The sequence below is a fragment of the Lissotriton helveticus genome, chromosome 8 (genome assembly GCF_964261635.1).
Source record: "Lissotriton helveticus chromosome 8, aLisHel1.1, whole genome shotgun sequence".
NCBI classification, from domain to species: Eukaryota; Metazoa; Chordata; class Amphibia; order Caudata; family Salamandridae; genus Lissotriton; species Lissotriton helveticus.
In genome coordinates, this window is record NC_136069.1 from 803,338,545 (window position 1) to 803,364,364 (window position 25,820).

General features: G+C 45.5%; 1 protein-coding gene across 1 annotated transcript in view; it reads left to right on the forward strand.

Annotated features, from left to right (window-relative positions):
* PCCA (propionyl-CoA carboxylase subunit alpha) overlaps window positions 1-25,820 on the forward strand; it is a 2,354,189-nt gene that overhangs the window by 1,138,925 nt on the left and 1,189,444 nt on the right. The window contains exon 18 of the mRNA XM_078657621.1: window positions 19,142-19,244. Coding sequence (XP_078513747.1) covers window positions 19,142-19,244 — 103 coding nt within the window. The remainder of the gene's footprint in view (window positions 1-19,141; window positions 19,245-25,820) is intronic.

Sequence of the window (25,820 nt, forward strand, 5' to 3'; positions counted from 1 at the left end):
GCCTTAATAGTGGTATAATGAATCTACCCAACGATGCTCCTCGGTAGATACTCAGAACCCATATCACTTGGAGGTTCAGTGATTTCAAAACGCAAACGGTGCTATTTCCTGTGAAGGAAAGAGTCACGTGCGTATTAAGGGCTATTAATTACCACATTTTAAAACCAGATTAAAATGGACGCGCGTCCTTGCTACAAGGGAGATCCACGGGATCTCTGGGCTCACCTTTACTGAAATACGAATGTTTAATAACGGATACAACGACCAGGGAATTCTTCTCCTGCTCGGCGTTGCTCCTACATAGTATGCGTCGCGAGCAATGCAGCACGGCTGATATTAGTCAGCTGAGGCTAGCATAGAGACGTCAGCGGCAGAGAACGTCAGTTACCGCACGTGACATTGGTTGGTAGGCAACCAAAGGACGCTGGACCGCCCTGACTGAGACGAGAGCTACGTCCCTACCCAATCATAAATAAATGTCTGTACGCGTCAGAAGTCGTGGGGCAGACCTCCAAGGCGTCAATTATTGTTATCACGAGGCTAACCTGCTCAACTTGTATTGTAGTGAATACAAGTAATGTATGTACTAGACATGTGTGAATAAGGAAAACTTATTTCAAAATGAAAGCCATATAAATGTAGGGTCGCAACATTGGTTAAACATATACATCACTGTAATGCACAATTTACAATATTGCATACATTCGAGGCAAAGTTTAAAAAATTTTAAAAATTCAAATTCGTGTTTGTCATGATCTCGTTACCACAATTACATACAATATGAATCAAGATACACCTATTGATCTTTACTAGCCTGTCTGAACTCTTGTAACACATTGTATATAGGGATTAGGAAAGGACAGTCAGAAAGCCTCTTGTACCCCTATAGTTGCCCCATTTGTCTGTTTGTTTCTTCAATTTCATTCAGCCCATTCTTCAGTGAGTTTAAAGAGTGAATCCAGCGACACTCTTTATATTTCAAGGAGTGTGAGATGGAACCCCCTCTCGGGTTGGGATGTATTCTCTGTAGCACCCACCATTTAATATCTTGCGGGGTATGTTTTTGGTTGAAAAAGTGTTCCACAAGGGGTGCTCCTGGTGTGTTACATTTCACCCTACTCATGCGCTGTAAAATACGTGTCTTAATTTTTTGTGTGGTTTGACCCACATACATTTTGTCACAGGGGCAAATAATCGCATAGATAAGATTCGTACTATTGCAATTACTGAAGTCCTGGAGTTTGTAGGTCCTTTTATCATGTGTGAAAGTGTCACCTTCCTGGCAGAAGTCACAGGCCTTACATGATCCACACTTATGATGGCCAATAATTGGTGGAAGGTTCAGCATGCTTCTAATGTCAGGTGGCTTTGGTGGTTCCAAATATGCCTGTACCACTTCATCCTTAAACATTCTTTCCCCTCTTGAATGCAAAGATCGGTTTCTCTGTGGTTTTTAGTTAGCCTGCAATCAAATTCCAATATTTCGACACAATCTTCTTCACATCATTGCTTTTGGTGTTGAAAGTAGTAACACACACGATGTTGTTGGAGTCTTCCTTTTTGTCTTTCACCTCCAGTAAGTTCTCCCTGGGGCTGTACCATGCTCTTTTCTTTGCACACTTTAGTAGGCTTCTAGGGTATCCTCTTTCCTTTAGACGGTTTGTCAGTTCCTCTGCTTCTCGGAAAAAGTATTTTCTTTGACTACAGTTTCTTCTTATACGAAGATACTGGCCGTACGGCAGGTTGTCCCTCAAATTGCGCGGATGATGGGATCCATACATCAGCAATGTGTTCCTCTCTGATGGTTTACGGTAGAGATCACAATATAATCTGCCTTCCTCAGTTTTAAAGGTTAAGTCTAGGAAGTCTCTTGAGACAGTACTACTCATCATCGTGAATTGTATATTTTCACTCCTCTGATTTATCCATAGAAAGAAGTCATCCAGTGATCCCAGATCTCCATTCCAAATCATGATAACATCATCGATGTATCTTTTCCATACCTCGATGTTATTGAGGTATGGATTTGAGTCAGTATATAGATGATTTTCCTCATACTTATCCATGAAGATATTAGCCAGGCTGGGGCATATGTAGCCCCCGTAGCAACTCCCTTGCATTTGAAATAGAATTGATTCTCAAATACAAAATAGTTATTTTTCATTGCTATTTCCAATAGCTTAATCACGAAAGAAGTAGGTGTCCAGTGTGGTCTAGCTCTTTGGTCCAACACATTCATTACCGTCCGAATCGCCTCATCTTGAGGGATTGAAGTGTATAAAGATGACACATCCAGCGTCACCATTATGTTCTTCTGTTGATCAAATAGAAAATCCTCCAGCAATTGGATAATATGCATGGTATCCCGCACATACGATTTGGTCTGTGAAACAAACTGCTGTAGAAAATAATCGATACATTGATTTAATGACTCCAATACTGAGCCACATCCCGAGACGATCGGTCGCCCCGGGGGATTTTCAAATCGTTTGTGTACTTTTGGCAAAGTATAGATTGTTGGTGTAAGAGGTTCCTTTTGATCAAGGAACTCAGATTCTTTTTTTACTCAAAAACCCATCATTTAGACCCCACTCTGTGACATCCTTTATTTGGATCTTGATTTCACTCATCGGGTCCTTGGAGATCCGTCGATAGCTTTCTGTGGCTCCTAGTTGTTGTTTAATTTCATTAGAATAATCTTCTCTATTCTGCACCACGACCGCCCCGCCCTTGTCGGCCGCCTTTATGATAATAGACTTGTTCTGTCCCAAACTGGAAAGGGCCATGCGTTCTTCCTTGCTGATATTATACGGGATATATTTCTTGATCTTGAACAACTGTAATACCTCCTCTAGCACGATTTTTTCAAAGGCGAGAATCCTCTCGCTCATCATAAAAGAGGCAGGCGTGAACTCAGAATTTGACTTAAATGGCGTTGCCACAGTCTTTAGACTGTATGTATTTTTGGAGAAGAAATATTTCAGCCGAACTTTTCGGAAGAACCTTTGGAGCTCTAGTTGCATCTTAAAAGAGTCCGGTACTGCTGTAGGTACAAAGGGAGTTGCTATGGGGGCTACATATGCCCCAGCCTGGCTAATATCTTCATGGATAAGTATGAGGAAAATCATCTATATACTGACTCAAATCCATACCTCAATAACATCGAGGTATGGAAAAGATACATCGATGATGTTATCATGATTTGGAATGGAGTTCAGGGATCACTGGATGACTTCTTTCTATGGATAAATCAGAGGAGTGAAAATATACAATTCACGATGATGAGTAGTACTGTCTCAAGAGACTTCCTAGACTTAACCTTTAAAACTGAGGAAGGCAGATTATATTGTGATCTCTACCGTAAACCATCAGAGAGGAACACATTGCTGATGTATGGATCCCATCATCCGCGCAATTTGAGGGACAACCTGCCGTACGGCCAGTATATTCGTATAAGAAGAAACTGTAGTCAAAGAAAAGACTTTCCGAGAAGCAGAGGAACTGACAAACCGTCTAAAGGAAAGAGGATACCCTAGAAGCCTACTAAAGTGTGCAAAGAAAAGAGCATGGTACAGCCCCAGGGAGAACTTACTGGAGGTGAAAGACAAAAAGGAAGACTCCAACAACATCGTGTGTGTTACTACTTTCAACACCAAAAGCAATGATGTGAAGAAGATTGTGTCGAAATATTGGAATTTGATTGCAGGCGAACTAAAAACCACAGAGAAACCGATCTTTGCATTCAAGAGGGGAAAGAATGTTAAGGATGAAGTGGTACAGGCATATTTGGAACCACTAAAGCCACCTTACATTAGAAGCATGTTGAACCTTCCACCAACTATTGGCCATCATAAGTGTGGATCATGTAAGGCCTGTGAATTCTGCCAGGAAGGTGACACTTTCACGCATGAGAATAGGACCTACAAACTCCGGGACTTCAGTAATTGCAATAGTACGAATCTTATCTATGCGATTATCTGCCCCTGTGACAAAATGTATGTGGGTCAAACCACACAAAAAATTAAGACACGTATTTTACAGCACATGAGTAGGGTGAAATGTAACACACCAGGAGCACCCCTTGTGGAACACTTTTTCAACCAAAAACATACCCCGCAAGATATTAAATGGTGGGTGCTACAGAGAATACATCCCAACCAGAGAGGGGGTTCCATCTCACACTCCTTGAAATATAAAGAGTGTCGCTGGATTCACTCTTTAAACACACTGAAGAATGGGCTGAATGAAATTGAAGAAACTAACAGACAAATGGAGCATATATAGGAGTACAAGGGGCTTTCTGACTGTCCTTTCCTAATCCCTATATACAATGTGTTACAAGAGTTCAGACAGGCTAGTAAAGACCAATAGGTGTTGTATCTTGATTCATATTGTATGTAATTGTGGTAACGAGATCATGACAAACACGAATTTGAATTTTTTAAACTTTGCCTCGAATGTATGCAATATTGTAAATTGTGCATTACAGTTATGTATATGTTTAACCAATGTTGCGACCCTACATTTATATGGCTTTCATTTTGAAATAAGTTTTCCTTATTCACACATGTCTAGTACATACATTACTTGTATTCACTACAATACAAGTTGAGCAGGTTAGCTTCGTGATAACAATAATTGACACCTTGGAGGTCTGTCCCACGACTTCTGACGCGTACAGACATTTATTTGTGATTGGGTAGGGACGTAGCTCTCGTCTCAGTCAGGGCGGTCCAGCGTCCTTTGGTTGCCTACCAACCAATGTCACGTGCGGTAACTGACGTTCTCTGCCGCTGACGTCTCTACGCTCGCCTCAGCTGACTAATATCAGCCGTGCTGCATTGCTTGCGAGGCATACTATGTAGGAGCAACGCCGAGCAGGAGAAGAATTCCCTGGTCCTTGTATCAGTTATTGAGCATTTGTATTTCAGTAAAGGTGAGCCCAGAGATCCCGTGGATCTCCCTTGTAGCAAGGATGCGCGTCCATTTTAATCTGGTTTTAAAATGTGGTAATTAATTAATAGCCCTTAATACGCATGTGACTCTTTCCTTCACAGGAAATAGCACTGTTGGAGTTTTGAAATCACTGAACCTCCAAGTGATATGGGTTCTGAGTATCTACCGAGGAGCATCGTTGGGTAGATTCATTATACCACTATTAAGGCGAGCCCATGTATTTGGTCATGGATATCGTATCTATAAGATTGGAAAGGGTAGGGATTCCCATTATTAATCACGTGACCCTCTCCCTTTCAGCTAGGTAGGAGCAGTGGCTGACATCAATAGCTGCGAATTAGTAAGCAAGATCACCGTCGGGGGCACAAGTTGCTGTTGCACCGATAGGTAAGCATTGTGAAAGGAACCCTAGTATAAATACTTGCCCTCTAAAATAAAATGAATGAAGTACTAATTAGGCTCCTCTTTCAGACAGAACTGATTCCTACAGTTTGCTCACCATAAGCCCGGCTGGGTTTAAGAGAAGATGAGTTTCAAATTGATTAGAGGCAATTGATGGCCTGTATCCAATACTTGATTCCATAATAATGCCATCTTTCATTAATCATTTCACTTAGGCTGTCCTTCCCCGGCCCACACAGTCCTGAGGAAGACCCGCCTAGACGCCCCAAGTGCGCTTCAAGAGGGTCGAAACGTCGACGTACAATATAGTGGACCTATTATAGGAAAATCCTGTATTAAATACTGACAAGGGCAGTATATAGTTGAATAACGGAAAATATAGGCCAAGATAAATCCTCTCTTTATGTCCCCTTTGTAAATAATATTTGTACACTTTGTGGGTCACACTTGTGCCGAGAGAACAGAGCACTAAATGTCACGAATTGCACTTATTGTTCACTGTTCAGCCTTTTTGTAAATGATAAATACTCTAAGCATATATGAATGAATACAATTTATAAAACGTTATATGAAGATATAGATGGTCTGGAATCTGTTTCTTAGAATAATTTTGGTCGGAAATACTCCCTCAAGTAAAGTGTTGTTTGAATGCTACATATGTTTATGAGATAGCAAAAGAAATAAGTTGCACCCGTATGAACCAACTGTTTACAATATTAATTTACTGCCCAGGTTCATAGGGATACTGGGTTAACCCCATTGGATACGGAATTACCTAATGAATACAACCGGGAGTTGGGTGTGCCAGCTTCTATTTCGATTTAACGCAGGAACCCTGAAATATTCCCTCTGCTTCCTGCAAGGTTTCCAGCACAACATGAGCTCACGGATTTGCCCGTGCAACAATGTTTCTAAACAAACTATGATTAATTTTACTTTCTTTTGTGGGTACTACCAATCATTTATGAGAATGTATTTCGTATCGCTTTATGGCTCAGAAATTATCGTACATGCTAACAAGCTTTTCGGTATCTGCAAAATTTAACTGAAAATGAAACAATAAGTTTGTTTCTTAAGGCAGCACTTTGATGAACATCTTTGTAGTTTTTAAGACTATTTATCCATGTTTGCCATGCTTTTGCTCAAATTCTATATGATACAAGTTGTTTGCCGTTGATGTTCACTTTTATCTTCTTTGTATGGATTTTAAACTGATTTTATGGTGGGGTCTCTCTCCCGAATAAAGATGCTTTGATTGGTTGAAATGCATAGGAGAATGAAAAAAATGTGGAACGATTTTTTTTTGATAAACTGATTTTATTGGTTTTAAACCACAGAAGTGGTAAGATTAAACAATTGACACACATGCATCACGATACAGAAGAAAGGGCAGCAATTGCACAAATCAGCGGCTCTCAAGTAGTACATCATAATTGTAAAAAGCACCAACCAAAATTCTATACCAGTTACAATTTTGGACAAATTGACCCAACCACTTCCCCCAAACCAGCCCACGTTTGTGGGGGCAACTTCTGGCCTCATAGACCACACGTTCCTTTTGCGCCCACCAGTCTACTCTTCACCGCCTGGAATTACTTTTGGGATAGGGTTTTTCGGGTTAAGGGGAAATGCTGGGCGCTCTGCTAACGCTGGTATGGTTCACAAATTGTGATGGAGTGGTGCATGAAGGCGAGGGGAACGCCCTATAACCCCTCAACAATGGTGTTTTGAGGTCAACACACTGGAACACAAAAACAAAATGCCAACTGCACTCAAGGAAATAGTATAGCACAACGTGTGTCCTTGAGGACACGAGAACAAATACAATAGCAGCTGCTAGAGAAAATGACAGTCTTGAGTGAATCTTCGTTTAATATTCTTAATGGCCAGCCGACACGTGTTTCGTCGCAAGGAAAGTAATTTCCGCGACTCCTCAGGGCTTACGTAAACTCTGGGCCCTCTGTAAGGTCGCTGAGCCGGTGATAATTCCGACCCGGCTGGGCTCTTGACCTGGTAGTATTTGTGGCCTCAGGTGCGGGACGCACATCTTAAAATCCCACTTTCAATAAGAAAACTCGAATGCGAGTTATAGGCGATCCTGTCTTAACTCGTGTTTAGCGTGGTGCAGATGTCCGATGGGCCGTTTATTTTGTAAGACAGTGACCCGCGGTCCCGCAGGTCAGAAGATCAGTAGAGAGGTTCGGGGAGCGAGTTAGCTCCCGAAGTGATGAAGCCCCTGTTAAGGGAATCCGAATGAGTGGAGGAAAGAGGGACGCGCGTTGCCGGTTCCGTGTTCCTGGATATGGACTACTCTTCACCGCCACCACGACAGGGTGGGTTGAGTGGGGGACATTCATCGAGCGGCAGTATCACGTTTGGTGACCAGGAGGGCTGTACCCAGGTACAACCGTCCAGCTCTCGTGCCTCCAGAACACTCAAACACACCAAGCAATATCAACAAGGGTGAAGGAGGAACCTCCCTCCCAAGGACCTCTGATAGATCTCGAATCACCAAGGTCCAATAGGTCATAACCACAAAGCAGAACCATATCATGTGATGAAAATCCACTGGATCCATTCCACATCGAGTGCATGAGGGGCTAGAGCCTAGGCCCACCCGATTCATTCAGGCCAGGGAGAAATAGGCATAATAAAGATATGTTTAAACGAGCTGCTCTCGAGGGGCCATCAGGGCGTCACACCAATCTTCATCTTCGATGGGTTCCAGCCAACCAAAAAAAAAGATGATTCAGCGTACCAGGTGAATTCATTATCAAGGTACTGTAAATCTGTGAGAGTCCGCCAAGTTCAAGATTTTCAATAAGGAGTTTGGCTTCAAAAACACTAAACGCTGTCAAGGTTTTAGGTACCAGGACATGTGTGGAGAGCATATCGGAGTTGAAGGTATTTATAGAATTGGGTATTTGCTCGGGCTTAGGTGGCCTAAAGTTCTTGGAAAGAACATATGTGCTTCCCGGACCAGATGTCCCCCAGTTGGGTGATGCCAATAAGATCCCAGGCCTTAAAATGCTGAATTGTTACCACCTCCCTCAACCAGATAACATTCCACAGAGGTGTCTGCAGTGTGAGCTAGGCATCTCATTGCACATGTCTAAGCGCAGCTTTCCAGGCTAGTTACATCTTTCTAGTTACTTGAGGCATGAAGGTAGGGACTGGAGAGCCATAGAACAGGCCTCTAGGCGAGAAAAGCCCAACAGGGTCAATTCTGGTCAGTAAGCAGTGTCGGACCATCCCCCATTAAGCCAATCATAAATAAAGAGGAGATGAGAAGCCAAATAATAAAGATTGGTCATTCCCAGGCCACCATCATAGGGTCCTCGTTGACAATGCATGAAATGTTTCTGTGGCACGGGTCTTGGGTCAAGACCCGTGCCACACGGGTCAAGACCCGTGCCACAGAAACATTGTCGAAAAGGAAAAAACAAGGGGACCCTACTCACAACGGAACCAGGGTAGTTAAATATTTTAAGAAGAACAGTGGTTCCTGTGGAATAGATACTGGATAATAATTTAAGAAGGATGTAAATTACGTATATTAGAACAGGGGTTGAGTGAGATGCCAAAGAGAAAGAACTACCAATACACCAATATAGTTGTTCAATGAGTTATATTGAAAAAATTGAATTGTAGTAAATAGTTTCATACATAAAGCAAAATTATTTACAGTTGCGTAAAAGTGTCCCAAGTGAAAATATGAACCAAAGCATTAGAATAACCTATGTGAAAAAAATATATGTGCATGGTTTCAATAATTTGTTGTTCACATCTGTCAGTCCTCTTCCGGTTCAATGAACAGCTTCTGACAACGAGAGGAAAGCCATTGTGCCCCCATGCTAGGGTCGAAACGCCGTCGACAATTAAGAAAAGCGAACCTTTGAATATAGCACTCTATGATTGTTTAGATGTTACGTAATTTGATGAAAGAAAGTGGTCGCTTTTGTGAACAACAAATTATTGAAACCTTGCACATATATTTTTTTCACATATGTTATTCTAAACCCCCATAACATTTAAGGGTAGGGATTGCCACCAAAAAATATCAGTTTTGGCCTTACGGACTAGGGTTTGGAGATTGAGGGTCCAGTTGAGTTCCTGATGTAAAGTAACCCAGATGCCTAAATATTTGGAACGGAGCTGATGAAGAGGAATGTTCTTCTGCCAGTCAGAGCAGTCTCTAGATGATGCCAGGGGAACCAGTACGGACTTGGAGGGGTTCACCCTGAGACCTGAGGCTGCCTCGAAGCATTTCAGCAAATGAAGACAGGGGGGCCACGCATGGCCAGTCTGCAAGATATAGAAGGACGTCATCCACATACAGAACTATGCGTTTCTCTAGGCCATCACTCCAATTTCATCCCTTAAACTAGGCATCTGCATGGACAAGTTGAGCCGAAGGCTTAATTACAAGCACAAAGACGAAGGGGGGATAGAGGACATGCCCTGTCTAGTCTCTCGCCCTATGGGTAAAGTTGCAGAAAGGACCCCATTAATCTGGATTTGGGCGGTAGGATTGGAACAGAGAGAGCGAACCATGCTACAAAACCGAGGTCCGATGCCGGCCCGGGTCAGCACAAGCTAAAGGTAACCCCAGTTCATTGTGTCGAAGGCTTTTTTTAAATCAATGAAAGTTAGGCTAGGTCGCGTGGCAATCGCTGACACTGAGCCAGGGATACATGGAACCGTCGAAGGCAATGCCTTGTGCTACGGGTCGGCATAAAGCTGCATTGAGCCCAGTGGATCAACATAGTGAGAACGTGTTTGGGCTGGGTAGCCAGATTAGTTGCGAAGATTTTGACCCCTCCATTAACAATTGATATAGGACGGTAATTCGAACATGATGTGGAGGGAAGTTGTGTCTTAGGGATCACCACTTTAGTGGCCGAGTCTAGTCCCGGAAGAAAGGCACCAGAGTGACACACTTCCTTGTAAAGGGACAGGAGGTGGGGACTTAGTGTTTCGCAAAATGTAGTATAGTCACCTTACTAGCTTCCCATAGGATGCCAACCTTTGCTACCGACCCCTCATTACTGCGGAAATAAGCATGAAGTTCAGCACTAATTGTTTGATCAAAGCCCTTATCCTGGAGATACCAGGCTTTAAGATGCTCACAGGCCAGATTTGGAGGGTCCAAGATGATGGTGTAGAGGGGAATGGTCCGAAATCCCATGAGTTAATATTTGGATTTGTGAGAGCTCTCAACAATCAGAGGTGGGTAAAAAGACTAAGTCTATCCATGAGAGAGTTTGAAAGGCTGCTGAGGTATGTGTAAATTGACAAAATCTTGTAGTCCTCCAGGCATCACAGAGCCAGAGAGTGGTGATCCAGTCTGTAAGATGACGTGCCCCGGCACATCAAGAGCTGGTGGAAGACCCAGTTGTGTTGAGTGCTGGGTCGGGAACCGCATTGAAGTCACCAACTATTAATGTAAGACCCTGGGGGAGGCTCATAAGGAGTTTGGAGAGGACCTGGAGGCAGGCGCTAAGAAATGCAGGCATAGCATAGACGCACACCAAAGTGATCGCTGGACCCTCCAATGTTCCTGACAGGGTGATGAAGCGGCCCTGTGGGACGCGTATTTCATGGGAAACAATAAGAAGGAAGGAGTGCCACAGCTGAATAGGAACTCCCCCGGGCCTGCGGGTGTACCTTGCATGAAAGACCCTATCATACGTGCCAAGAAGGGCAATGATCCTGCATAAGATGTAGGAGTGCCTTGGGGAGGTGGCGGTGGGCAAAAGTGAAGACCGCGGCGCGTTTCTCTCAGTGCAGGAGACCATTAACTTTCAAAGACAGTTTTCTGAAGTTCTTCACTACGGGGGACGGGTGGGTTTGAGTACAAAGGGGATTATATTATATTTAATTCTTATATAGCACATAGCTACCTGTGACGTTTCCCAGCGCTGGAGGACATTGGTTAGTAACCTACTTGAATTACCTAGAATAGTCCAGTTTCTATCTGTTTGCAGAACAAAATAAGGGAGTTGCAACCTCTGATTGACTCAGGAAGTGTGTTTCACAGTTTGGGGCCAATGAAAGAGAATGATCGGCCACCTATTTGTGAGCGTCTGAATTAAGGCACTGAAAAAAGAGACTGGTTACTAGAACACAGTGTACTAGAGGGAAGATAGGGCGCAGGCAGCTTTTGTAAAAATTCAGGGCCTATGTGGCTCTTGATACAATACATGAAGCAGAGGGCCTTAAAGTTAATGCGTTTATCCACGATAAGCCAGTGGTGGTCTTAAAGGAGGCTGGACACTGAAGAATGTTTGGGAAGCTGGAAAAGCAGCCTTGCAGCAGGTTTAGAACAATCTGAAGGGGTCTGATTATTGCCTTATCAGCTCCCAAACAAAGAATGTTGCCATCATCTAGTCTGGAAAGGATCATGGCATGAATGACCATTCTTTGGGCTGAAAAAGAGAGCATCCATAGAATCTTTTTAAGCAATTTCATAGTGGCGAAACAGGAAGAGGTAATTTTGGCTACTTGAGGTTTCATGGGCAAGGTGGAGTCCAGCCAGATGCCCAGGCTTTTCACCTTGTCGGCCGGTTAATGTAGGGAATCAAAGTGTTGTGCCAAAGCCGGGGTCCCCAGAGCTGAGGAATTTTGCCCAGAGTAGCACCTCAGGCTTATCCCCATTTAGTTTAAGGGAATTAGAGTTCATCCAGTTGGCAACATGGGTGAGCCAGGATTAAAGATCTTGTGGGCCAGCTTCCTATTCCGGTGACAGACAGGGTCCATTGTGGCCCAGCTGTAGAGCATGAAGTCTGGCGACAAAGCACTACAAGAAGTCACGACTGAAAGGGCACTAGTGTAACAATTGCATAGGTGTCTGTCAAAACCTAAGGAATAAAACAAAAAAAGAAAATACATGTAATGCCTATTGAAAAACTGAAACATCGTCAACATGTCACTAAATCCCCATCCCCCAACTCCCACCCCTCCCCACGCTTCTACCCCAGAAGCATCTGTCGCCCTAAAATAAAGAGACATTCCAATGTTGCATCAAAGGTGGAAACCCCAACTTAATAAAGGATATGTTGATAACTACCATTCTGTTTGGTGGAGACGTCCACAAAGAAGACATAATGATAGCTGAATAAGTAAGCTTAGAGATAGACAGCGCCCATATCCTGGGACCTGACCCTTGCTGGAGAGTCAATTCAAGTTAAATCGTGGTGCTGCGAGAGGGGTAAGTCCCGAAGTGAGGAGGAGCCAGTTAAGATGAAGGAGAAGCTGGAGGTTTATCTCGATCCGGTTCCCATTCCTCCTCATCGGAGGCAGGATTGGAAGGAGGCAAAGATGAACAAAGCAACCATACCTGGGGGTCCGTGAAGGTGATTTGGATCGAGCGATTCTCTGTCTCCTTTGGGAGCAAATGCGCCGCTTACATGGTTTAGGCAGCAGCAATGGTCCCTGCAGGCTAGTAAAGTTCGGCCAGCGTGACATGGAGACGGCGTGATTGTGGAGTGTATTTTCCTCAGCGAGCCATTGCCAACCAGACTCTGGATTTTCAAAGAAGTGCGATTTGTTGGCGGAGTCGAGCTGGGAACAATAAGCAGTACTAGAGCCCCATAGCTCTGAGTTTTTGCTTGACCTCCGTATAAGAGTGGCCTCTGCTGCACTTTGCGGGTGTAGTCAGGGAAAAGGAGGTCCATAGTGTCACCAAATTGTAATTCTGAACATGCCCGAGCCTCCCTAAGGATCTCATCCATATCCCTGTAATTAAGGATGTGAACAATTATCGGTCTAAAGGAGGCCTGGGAGGCAACTCACGATGGGCCCTTTCTGTTGCGAACCAGAAAGGCAAATGTTTTTGGGCCATCCACGATTTGACCTAGTGTTCCTAAAAGGCTACAACCTGTTCAGGTTCAGTGCCTTCCGTACCTTCAGGGATGCCAATTATGCGCATATTATTGCGCCTAGAGCGGTTTTTGGCATCCTTGGTGCATCAATGCAGCTCTGTCGTGCGGGGAAGTAAAGTAGAAACATGGGATTTAAGTGTGGAAACATCGTCCTCTATGGTGGAGATCCGGGACTTGGCTTCTGTGATGCATGCAGGGGCATTTCAGAGATCCTGGTGAAGTAGCGCTACATCCATTCTCACTTCTCCGATTTTCGTTTTCACAGCAACCTGTGATGTCGGAATAGCTTGAAAGATAGTGGTGAGGCCGCTGGGTGGAGAGACGGACTTGTCTTCCTTGACCAGGCAACCCTCTGGTAGGTCCAGTAGTCTATTGATCTATGTGGCAAAGCGGGTGGGCCTATCTTTACCCATTGTGACGCAATCTCAGGTCGTCCAGGTCCCAGAGCAGCCTGCTTGCCTTGAGCAGCAACACGAACAGCCAGGTCCGTGTATATTGCAGTTGCCCCCCCCCCCCCATGGATAAGGAGTGCAGACAGAGAGAAGGGCAGAAGCTGGTTATTGCTGTAGGGCATGCTGTGTAATTGTCAGGAGTCTACACTGCCAAGCAGAGCACGGGGAATGGAAATCAGATCACCTCAGCCGCTGGATGAAGAAATGATCAAGACAGAGGCAAATGGGCAGAGTCAGGTCGGTAGGTTAACACGGCGGATGCAGAAGTGGCTGGGAAAGGGTAACTAAGGCACCCCCACTTCACAGATGGGGGGACAATAATATGAAGAGCCTCCATAAAGCAGTTAAACCAGGACCAAGAGCAATCACTCAAGTTCCAGAGATCCTCAGGAGCTAGGAGTATGTTCCTGGGCAGGGCCCAGTCCAAGCGCCATCCCTGGGTACTTCTCCTGCCACGGCCGAGCACAAGAGAGCAGCCCCAGTAAAGTCTTGCAACAATGGCAGGTTTGGCCACGGGCCTTTGCGGGTTCCAAGGGCACCGGTGGCCCAGCACACCGAGAGGCCCAGTCCGGCGCAGAGCAGCTGCAGTCAGCGTCGCTCCCCCAATCGTCCAGCACCAGGAGATGCAAGGGACCAGAGCAGACAGTCGGGGCGCCACTGCTCTGCGCCGGTCTGGGCACAAGGAGCAGCTGTTGGAGGGGGTAGGGGGGAGTGACAGGATTCCAGGAACAGCCGAACAGCAGTAGGCAGCAGACCCTGATCACCACCAGGGGAGAAAGGAGCCTGGTAGTAGACCATGGGGCCGCAGAAAGCCCACAGACAGGCCCCTCCACTGGACCAGTGTGGGTCTCAGCAGGAGGTGCTGCAACGGGGTGCACCAGTGTCTCCGGTTAAGGGGAGGAGAAAGGCACAATCATTCACAGTGCAGGGACCCCTCAACCCCACTGGCCATGCTGCAACACTGGAGGGAGGAGCAGATGAGTAGGCCCCTATAGCCCTGTGCCGGAACCCTACCTCCGTTCATCACAGGGCAGCAATGGAGCCGTTCATGGCTCCCCCGCTTAGGATCAGTCCTGCGACAGGCACGGGGGCGAGCTCCAATGGCCAGACAGCTCAGGCGGGTCCTAGGGTGATCAGCGGCCACGAGGTCGATGGTGAATCTGTGGCCTCCTGTCAACAGCTGACATCTCAGGCCCTCTGGGGCCCGGGCAGTGTTACTGGTCCAGGGGAGTAGAAGGTCCCAGCCACTCACAGCACAGGACTCCCGCAGCACCATGAGCTGCACTGCAGCGTCGGGGGGTGAGCAGGTGAGTCGGCCTATCTGAAAGAAACATGTTAGTTATAGATTCCTTACCTTAAAATTACCCCCAGGCGTCAGACTGGATCCGGAAAGTTTTTTCGTCAACAGTACATCTGCATGTCGGAAGATGGCGTCGGTCAGCTCCGGGTCCGTCGTAGGAGTTGTGGTCGCCGGGACGACATCGCGGCAGCTACTTAGACGCCGCCCTCGAGCACTGATGTCAGTTATTTCATTTTCCGCGCCAGCCTGCGCAGATCCAGGAAGAGCGGTACATCAGTCATTTTTTCATGAACTTTATCTCTACTTCTTTTTCGAGTCTTCGACTCTGACGGTACAAGAGGGATGCTCGGTTTCAAGGCCTGCGGATCCTGTCATTGCATGATGTCGGCGATGGATCCGCACAGCATGTGTCTCTTTTGCCTGTAGCGCGACCATGACCCCAAGCCGAGCTCTGACTACCGGTCAAAGGTGCCGAAGGCTTTGCGGGAGCAGTCCCGAAAGCTGCTTGAGCACCGGCAGTCGGCTTCGCGCCGTTCAAGGTCCCGGTCGAGTGGGAGGTCGAGGGACCGGTCGCAGAACCATCACCATTCCGGTTTGAAATCTTCAAAGTCTTCACACTCGGGTCGGGTAAGTCAAAGCATGAGAAGAAGTCGAAGAAGCATTGTCGCTCTATGACTTCTCCTCGTCGGATGGCCGATCTGCCGAGGCACGCAGGTGGTGCCCTTCCCGCAGCTCCACGTGTGGAGCACGCAGAGTCGACTTCGGGTTTCCCTCCCTTTCTGGGACCCGGAGCGACTCCCGCCCAGCTTCGTATGTTCACTAGGCGATGCATGCCATCTTTGGGCAGACCGACCCCGCCGGCGTGCCTTCGGGCCCCACGGACTCGGTTGGGGGGGCCTAGATCTTCGCTGCTGGCAGCTCTGGCCCTGGCGCCGTAGGCTCCTTTGGATCCAGGCCTTGGATCCTCCACCGGCGCCGCTTCCGACGGCACCACTACAGCATTCGACACCGGTCGGACCTCCCAGTCGTCGTTGACTGTGGCCTCCATCTCGACGTGGTTTTGAAGGTTGTGACTCCATGCCATGTAGGCAAGAACATCACTGCCTACTTTCTTTGCTCCACCCCATCTCTCCAAAGAGGAGGAGAGACTCCACCATCAGGACCCAAAAAGAGCATTATTGTTCTACCTTGCCTGCACAAGAGAGTTCTGGGTGGACGATCAACTCTTCATAGGCTACATGTGAGCAAAGAAGGGGAAGACAATGAAAAAAGAGAGCTATCTCACGATGGATTGTCCTGTCTATTAAGATCAACTATGCATAGGCCAAGAAGCAGACGCCCCCCCCCCCACCCACACACACACACACACACACACACACACACACACACACACACTTGCGGGCTCACTCCACCACAGCCAAGACTGCTACTGCTGCATTAGCGTGTGGCGTACTGGTTCCGGCCATCTGCCAGGCAGCACCCTGGACCTCACTGCACATGTTCACCAAGCACTACTGCCTGGACAGTCGGGTCCATCGTGATGGGCACTTCGCCCTTTTGGTCCTGCAGAATTTTCGAATCTGATTGATTATCTATTCTAAGGTAAGGAATCTGTAGCTAGAAGTCTCCATCTGATGAACAAGTTACTTGCCTTCGGTAATACCTTATCTAGTAGAGGCTTTGTCTAGTAAAGGCTCTATCTCGCCATAGATTGCTCAGCGACCCTCCCATTCTCCTCGCTCTGCAAAACAATTACGATGCAGGGAACACCCTTTTAAGGGCCTTAGTTTTGTCACACCAATTGTCTGTGCTTACCGTGGCTCTCTGTTCCTTGCATGGAAAGTAACAAAAGTAACTGACATAAGCGCACCGAGGAGGCCCAAATATAGGTACTGCACACATCACTTCCAGAGTGGACACTGCCACATGGAGCTTAATTAAATCACCTATCGGCGCTCAGGGGGTACTGCTCAAGAAATCTTCCAGATCCAGTCTGACACCTGGGAATAATTTCTATGGTAAGGGATCTGTGGCTGGATAGTCTCTACCAGATAAGGTGTTACAGAAGGGAAGTAACTTGTTCTTCTGTTGCTGCTTTCTACGTGCTGTGTGACTCGTTTTTAGCTTACCAAAGCTTTTGACTACCAGGCCAAGGCCACTCTAAAGAGACTCTGGTTTCCGGAGTAATACTCTGCTACAAATTAGTCTTGCATGTCCAGTGCACTTTGGGTTGAAGATGTGGGTTAATGAATGGTTTGACAGACCAATCTTTCGTAACATCTTGTTGCTTTCTCCTTTTCTGTCTGTCCTAGATAGGTATTGCTTCTAAAGAATTAAGCAACTTGAGACGCTGCATGTATATAGGTGATGTTGCCTACCTTGCAGTGGTTGCTCAGATTGATATTCATTTTTTTGTTTTCCATCTTACTCTTCACATTATCCCGTTAACTTCTGTTGTGGGTTTTAATCAAGGTAGAGTGAATTTGTAGTACTTACTGGTTATTCACATTTACTTTCTGTTGGATTTGCTTGATATGCGAAGGCGTTATAACATTCTACTGATGAGGCTCTTTCTATTGTTGAAGACCAGTGTACAACAGCGATAACCTACACGAAAGGCATTATGAGATTTAGCATTTCAAGCTATTAACTTTTCGTTTTGTACAGTTCATCAGCCACTGATTGTCCTGGATTACATAGTATTCATGTTTTTGCTTACTTGCCACAGCGCATGCTCAGGAAATAGGGAAACTATTGTAGGCAACTTAAAGTGCTACTCCTCCTAAATGTGATACATGTGGCACTTAAGGAAGGTGGGTACAAGTTTCCAGCCTTAGCAGTTGCAATTTAAGGTCTGGCGTGAGCCTAGCCTTTTTGATTTAACTAATATTATATTGATAATATACTTACGTTGGCTTTCAGCCCTCCCTCTTCATCCATTGGTCTGTTATTGTATAATTAGAAATGTACTTGCCCCCACTACAGAATACAGCATGGGCAGGAAGTCAGCTCATTTTTGCCACTGGCTAACTTCATTATGATTAACTGCATTTTTCACTTTTGCAGTGAGCACATCCACACACAGAGTAAGTTCCCTTAAATGGCAGGGACTACTATGGCAGTATGTGATTTAAATTTTTTTTCGAGAACCTAAAAATATTTTTGCTTTTATCCAACTTTTTTATTTTATTTTAAAGATTGAAGAGGGCCCTGCAGCTTCCTCGACAAGATTTGCTAAAACCACGACAAAACAAGCATTGACAAAGCCAAAAGGTTGGCCGCCAATACCAGACCTATTGCTTGGACATTGCTTGTTGTGTATAGAAAGCAGTCTGAGAATATTCTCGGCTTTATTTTTTCTTCCTTTTGAAAACAGCCTTAAGTGCATTCTGTGATCTCGTCTTCTGCACAAATTCTGGAAAGAAACCTATTCTTTTTCGCCTATTCACACGTCAGTGCTTGAACGGGAGATGCGTCCCCCTACGCATATTAAAAATGTTTGTTATTGATATTTCTAAAGGGCAAACTGTTACCCGTAGGTGTCCTGTCGCTGAGCATAATGTCCTACGGAGGCCTAAGGCACGGGGGTAGTGGAGGGAAGTAGTTAGACAAAAAAGCATAATTTTGAAACTGCATACAGTACACACGTGCATTCCCAGCAAGTAAAATGCTGCTGACGGGCTTTGTATTTTCATTACATCAAACATGAACCAAGGGTCTGTGCGTTTGTTACGGTGTGTGTTTTCAACGCTATTGTTTTTTTCTGGGTGCTGACCCAGCCCGAAACGGAGTGTCGCTAAGGAGCAGGAATAGCAATATAAGATCCTCCTAATATAACAAGGGGGAAACGAAGTGCAAGACTCGCCCGAGTCATTAGTGTAAACAAACCAAAAAAAATAAAAGCTAATGGGCATCTCTAAACATGATAATCGCCTCGTATGTATTTTTCAATTCCGTATGCATGCATGTTAGTGTTTCAAGTTACATTTTTATGCCTATTTGCTGTGTGTATTGTGGCGTTGAAGTGAAATGAGATTAAGGTGATTACTGTTTTTGGTATAAGGCATTGTTTGGTGTTGAGGTCAAAAGAGACGTGGATTGTCCTTTTGTCTTGACGCACATGGCTTTCTTTTTCATTTCCAAACCAGGGCACAGTTTGACAGAACAGGAGAAAAATGAGCTGCTGGCAACTGCGGTGTCTTTGTATGTTGCTGCACAGCAGAGATCACAACGGTTCCTGGAGAGTCGCAGGTAGGATATTTTAGTTCAGCACATTTGCTGGACACCTTCGTCAAAAGCATCACCTAGTTCACAGATAAGTGCGTCGAGAAACAGCATGGCATTGTAATAATGGTTCTAATTAAATTTTCTTTTAATTAATGGTGCTTTAGTTTAAAATTGGTTCATGCTTTTTTTCTCCCCATTCCCTTTCCCCTGAGACATAAAAGGTAAGAAGAGATAGAAGTACATCTGGTGTTTTCTGTATGCACACCAACAACACATTAATAGCAAACTACAAATTTAAAATTGTTAAAAGCTTAGATGGGCATAATGTCCAGTTTGTGGTTGAAAAAGAATATTCCCTCAGGAAAAATCATTTATATAGAATTGAAAGTGAATTCGCAAGTAATTACATGAGATAGATGCAAACATGAAAATGTTTTTTTTTGGCGTTTTACTCTGGTCTAGAGGTAGAAATGTGATCTCCCTCTAACAATTTTAACTAGCATTTTGTCTGTACACCCGCTGAGGCACTGCTGCTTTGCCAGGGCATATTCTTTCAATTTTTTCATACCTTTCTTTGACTTGACATCCGCCATCTTGTGCTAGACATGGATCATGACAGATCAGAGCGCTTCATATAGGGTTTGTTTACCGAGTGTCATGTTAATATAACTCGAATATAAATTATATTTGTTGAGTAGCAGGAATCTGCTAACAGATACGGCATGTGACTGACGTCTTGTCTTATGAAAGAGAATTGCCGTCTTTTTAACTTATTTTATTTTTTTACAAAAATATTTTGATGTAACTTTGGATGATAGCCAGTCAGCACAGAGGGTGGTTATGTCTGGACTGTGTGAACGCTGGTGTGAATAATTATTCGTTTAGGTCAGATATTTCATTTAAAGCTTTATTATTATCCTGAGAAATGTCTCTTACTATACAGATCCTCAGTTAAACCTGTGTCTATTTTAATGTGCTTCATGAGACACTGTTTAAAGCACTACATTTTGTCGGAGCGAAATATATTAGTTTTAAATATTTGTTTTTCCGCTTTTGCTATGAAAAGCGACTGCTGCTTAACACTTTGGATAAATGTTTATTGTACTTTCAGTTTATCACATATTTTACTTCCTTGGCATTGGTTAGTGTTAGGTTTGTTCGCTCATCATTCCTCAAATAGCAACCTTTTGCATATTGTGTTTTTACAGAAAACATTACAAATAGTGAGGGTTCTATTGTCAAAGGTAATCGAACTCATATAGATTATGTAAATTTACTCTTGCACCTAGATGGAAGTCTACACTTTTTCACTGTTTGTGGTTCCGATTGCAGGTTTATATATACGTTCAAACTTTCCTATCTCCACCTCCAAAAATCAGAGGGTTGAGACGTAAGACAGAATTTCCAATTGTAAAGTGCATACTTGTAATTTTTCACATGAATTCGGAAAATTCCTAATAAGAAAGTATAAGGAAGAATGATGTTTATTCACTTTTTTTAAAAAAACAGTAAACATTTTAATGTAAAATTAAAATGTAAATTAATTTAAAATGATTATTAACCTAGAACTAATGAAATACAATGTTACAGCACATTAGCTAATCAAATTAAATGTTATTAAAATAATTAAAATATATTATTGTAATTTATAAAATACTAGCTGCCCGTCCCGACGTTGTCCGAGGATGAAATAGAATGTCTGCAATGGTTAGAATAGGCAAGGCAAATGTATTTTAAAACTCGTTTTTTACCTGTCCAGTTGAGCTGTGCATAGACGGGAACGCTAGGTGTCCATTGCAGTCGAACATGTGCCTCCGCTTGTGCAGCCAGTGGCAGGAAGCACCACAGTGATAGGTGCCTCTGCAGCGCCAACGTTTAGCACGTGTGGCTGCTGTTAAAGTCACTTGGGCTGACAGTGCCCGACAGCTGCCCCACGATGCTGTGCGTGTGTTAAACAGCAGTCCGTGGAATGTGTTTTCGCGCCGCTGCGACGCTGAATCGCCTCAGCACCCGCAGCACCTTTAGAGCGTGAGGCTCCTGAGGCGAAAAGCCGGGAGTCAGGGCACCCTTGTTGTAATTATGATATTTTTAGCACTGTGTATTGCCTTCTGTTTTAATAGCACGCACCGTCTGTGCAAACTTTTCGTTATTTTAAATTTAGTGTTCACTCCCTACTTACCTTGGCTGACTCCTCGAGGGGTTCACCCTTGCTTCCAGGGGACGATTTGGGCTCCTGCTGGTCGCGGTGTTGAACCAAGGGCGCAGTTCTGACGGGCGCCATCTTGGGAGGAGGTCCAGGTTGGCGGACTAGTGCTTCGGGCGCAATTAACCCAGCATTACTTAATGAAAAACATCCTCTGTCCGCGCAGCGGGCGGGCGCGCCGATGGCGTGCCGGAGGCGCGCCAGAGGCAAGCCCGTCTGCGCCCTCCCGGGCCTAGGGCCAGAAACCCTGCCCGTTTCAGCGAGCCATCTTATCAGTTATTCGCGTAAGGTCCTTCTCCAACTTAGACCTATGAAAAACCCTAAATGTCAGTTCCTGTATAGGCCAGACGGCATATATACTCATTGTAGTCTCTGCAACCTGGTCTCTCATGGAAAGAAACATGAAGTATCAACTATGACTCACATGCGTATGGCCTTATTGAACTGTAGGTCACTGCCCAAACATTCTTTGGAGACCAATCTTCTGATCCAAGACCACAAACTTGATATACTGTTCCTGACAGAGAAATGGTTTTCCCTGAATTCGGAAGCAGATATCGTTAATGTGCTCCCCCCAGGGTTTCTTATTCAATCCCACAACAGGCCAATTGGTAGAGGGGGTGGGCTAGCTATACTGTATAGAGACCATCTCACTTGTAGGATGGCGGACGGTGGCATTACCAACTGTGAGAGCTCCCACTTCACTATACAAATCTCCCCCACCAATTCTATATCAGACCTGCTGGTGTATCGTCCCCCGGGCTGCTTAGGGCAGTTTGTCAGCGCACTACTAGAAACAGTGACTGTCCATGCCTCTACTGTCTTCAACTTCGTTGTATTGGGAGACCTTAATTTACACCTTAATGACCCCCACAACATAATAGCGGCTGATCTTCTGCTTGACCTCAAATCCTACGACTTGGGACTTATTAATATGGATGCCACACATAACAAGGGACACCTTTTAGACCCCATTTTCTCCAACATCTTGTGGATGAAGTCCAGTTCCCCAGTACCCTTCCCCTGGTCCGATCACTTTCTGGTCCCCTTCTCCTGGCAAGTTGGGATCGACACTTTTCGAATCACGGCTTTGTCTACTCTGGAGAGAGCCTGGTCCAAGCTCCCCCTTGAAAACTGGACTTTTAAACTTGAACAGTCTGCCCCTCTACACGACCCTGATCCTGTGGTGGCCGACAAAAACTTCAGGAGCTGGCTTGATAAGTCACTTGAGCAAGTCCTGCCGAGGAAAATAATAGTCAAAAAGGGCAGAGTTTTCAAAACCCCTTGGTACACTCCTGAACTTAAAGCTCAAAGGAAAGGATGTAAGAAACTCGAGCGCGTCTGGAGGAAGGATTGGGCTAATCATAACAAAGAAGCCTATCGCGCCGCGATTAGAGCCTACAAAGTCTCTCTAAAAAATGCCAAGGCTGCATTTTTTGAAGAAGGAATCAAAACATCCTCCAACTCCTCCAGAGAAACATTTCAGATTGTAAAAGAGCTACTTAAGATCCCTGACCCCCCCTCAGCCCCAGACATCTCAGGGGCTAAATGCAATCAGCTCGCGGACTTTTTTAACTCTAAAATTCAAAATATTTAAAAAACACTGCCGCCACCTGGTTTCACATTAGACCTCGGTAGCAGGCCCCACGTGCCCGGCCCTCAGCTAAATTCCTTTGCCCCGGTCACTGTGGAAGAATTTCAAAAAGTCCTGGCAGCTATGAAAAGTGGCTCTCCTAGTGACTCTGCACCTATGTACATTCTCAAACGCATTATCTCCACCATCTCCCCTCTTGCCACTGACTTAATTAATGCTTCTCTCTGCCAAGGCATTGTCCCTCCTAGTTGGAAGGGGGCCATTGTAAAAGCTCTACTAAAAAAGCCTCAGCTGGACCCCTTGGAGTTGGCCAATTTCAGGCCCATCTCACTGTTACCGGGACTCAGCAAGATTGCAGAGAAAATGGTCAATCAACTACTGTCCTTTTTTTCTGGAATCTAATGAGCTACTATGTAGCTCCCAAACAGGCTTTCGCCCAGGACAGGGAACAGAGACTGCCCTTATATCAGTCATCGAAGAGGCGAGGTGCATCTGGGATTCAGGAGGATCATTGGTAGTGATCCTACTGGATCTAAGTGCAGCCTTCGATACGGTTAACCACCGTATCTTGATTCAGCACCTATCTAATATTGGAGTCTCAGGCACTGCCCTGGCTTGGTTAACATCCTTTCTCAATGACCGGACTTTTCAAGTCTGGGAGGGCAGCGCACGGTCCAAACTGATTCCCCGCCAGTGTGGTGTTCCGCAGGGCTCCTCGTTGAGCCCTACTTTGTTCAACGTATACATGTCCCCATTGGAAGAGGTGGTTGCTCCATTTGGGGTTAAAATAGTCAGTTACGCGGACGACACACAACTTGTCGTATCACTCACTCAACTGGACCAGTGCTCTGAAAACCTTCACTCCTGTCTTTCAGAAATACACGCCTGGATGAGCAAGTCCTCACCTAAATTGAATGGCTCCAAAACTGAGCTTATGCTTCTGGGGCATAAGCTGACATTGCTACCCAACGCCATTTGGCCTGTCTGTATGGGAGCCCTCCCCTCCCCAAAAAGCGAAATCAAGAGCCTAGGGGTCTGGCTTGAACGGGACCTCTCATTTAGAACTCAAGCTAAAAAAACGGCGGCCATCTGTTTTGGCCTTCTTCATTCAGCTCGGAAGGTTCTTCCCCTTCTCCCCCACCCCGTCGAAGAAGCTTCTTATCCAAGGGCTGATCTTGTCAAGGCTTGATTACAGTAATGCCCTATACTTGGGTGCCCCAGAAGCGACAATCAATAAACTTAAATTTATTCAAAACTCCGCAGCTAGACTGCTCACAGGCACCTCGGATAGGTCCTCAGCTAAACCGGCCCTCAGATCTCTTGACTGGCTGCCTATTCGTGAGAGGATATAAAGTTTAAATCCCTGTGTATTGTCCATAAATCCCTACAAGGTAAGGGACCTTCTATCCATAAGAGCATAGAGGCCCCTTCGCTCCGACTGTGAATGTCTGACCAGAATTCCCAGAGTAAGAAGGGTGCGCACAGGAGGTCGTCGATTCTCCGTTAACGCAGCGACTCTGTGGAACTCTCTTCCGCTGAATATGCGAGCGGAACCAAGCCATCTGCGGTTTCGGAAGCTCCTCAAAACCTTCCTCTTTCCCAAGTTCCCCCTAACTTAGCATTTCCTACTCAGTAGCCTCTGCTCTTCAGCGCTGGGACGCCTCCGGGTAACCACGCGCTCTATAAATCTGCTTCCATTCCATTCCATTCCAGATGAATGCGTCCACTCCGAAGCCGTGTCCTTCATGCAATATGGGAACGTCTGTGTCCGCTCCAGCCGCGAACGTGTTTGTCCGCTCCACCTGACGCCACTGCAACATGCGAACTGTGTCCTCTCCAGCCGCGGACGTGTTTGTCCGCTCCAGCCGACGCCACTTAGACGCCCCAAATCGCGTCAACGGCCAACACCCACAACAATGCTAAATGCAACGCCCACTCGTATTGGAACGCTAGTCCCACCCAGAACGCTTCTCGCAAAGCGTTATAATCCAGCAGGCTTTTGCCGAATGCCGTGCCCATCGCTCTATGCACACGCCCATCGCTTTCCAGCACAACGCACACGCCCACAACGGACTACTTTGCCGCTAACGTTCTTTTCCCCTTTTAATGTATATGGTGGGCTGCTGTATAGCCTATGTCCATCTGCTGATACTGTCTTTTGCAACGCTGTATTGGGTGTTCCGATTGGCGCTGTGGTTCCGGAGCTTACCCGTATCAAAGGTTGGGGCTCTCTCTTTATAATATTAGTATGGATTATTTTTAGTCCATTTTTTAAATATGCCTCACTAGCTTGTCAGAATCCCATGAAGAGGGCCATGGGAAAGGCAGGAGATACTGGGCCCAACTGTGAGGGGTTGAGTCCGTTTACTCCTGATGTTCAGGGTCCCCACCTACCATGGGCTTTAAGGAACTGGGTCAAATACCCCTTCAGCACTTGACTCTCAGTGGTAGCGTGGGTGAGTCCAGCTTCTGGGGGGTGTATATGCAAGGTTTACATGGACATAAGCCTCAAAACATGCTCACTAACCCAATAAATGAATATCCAGCCAGATACAAACACAAAGGGAAAGGCGGTACACCACAAATAATATACACAGTCCTCATAAGGCTGGCACTCTAGCATTGTCAGGGTAAAATCCTAAGTCCTACTTCCTTGCATAAGGTTGGCGGTTATTCCCATTTACAGGCTAAACTCTGCTAGTGAGCACAAGTCTTAGAAGCTCCGCAGTAACTTTTTAAAAGGCAAATTATCCCCATGCCATATCCCTTCAGTCAAAGCTAGTTCCCCAGAGACCTGACGGCC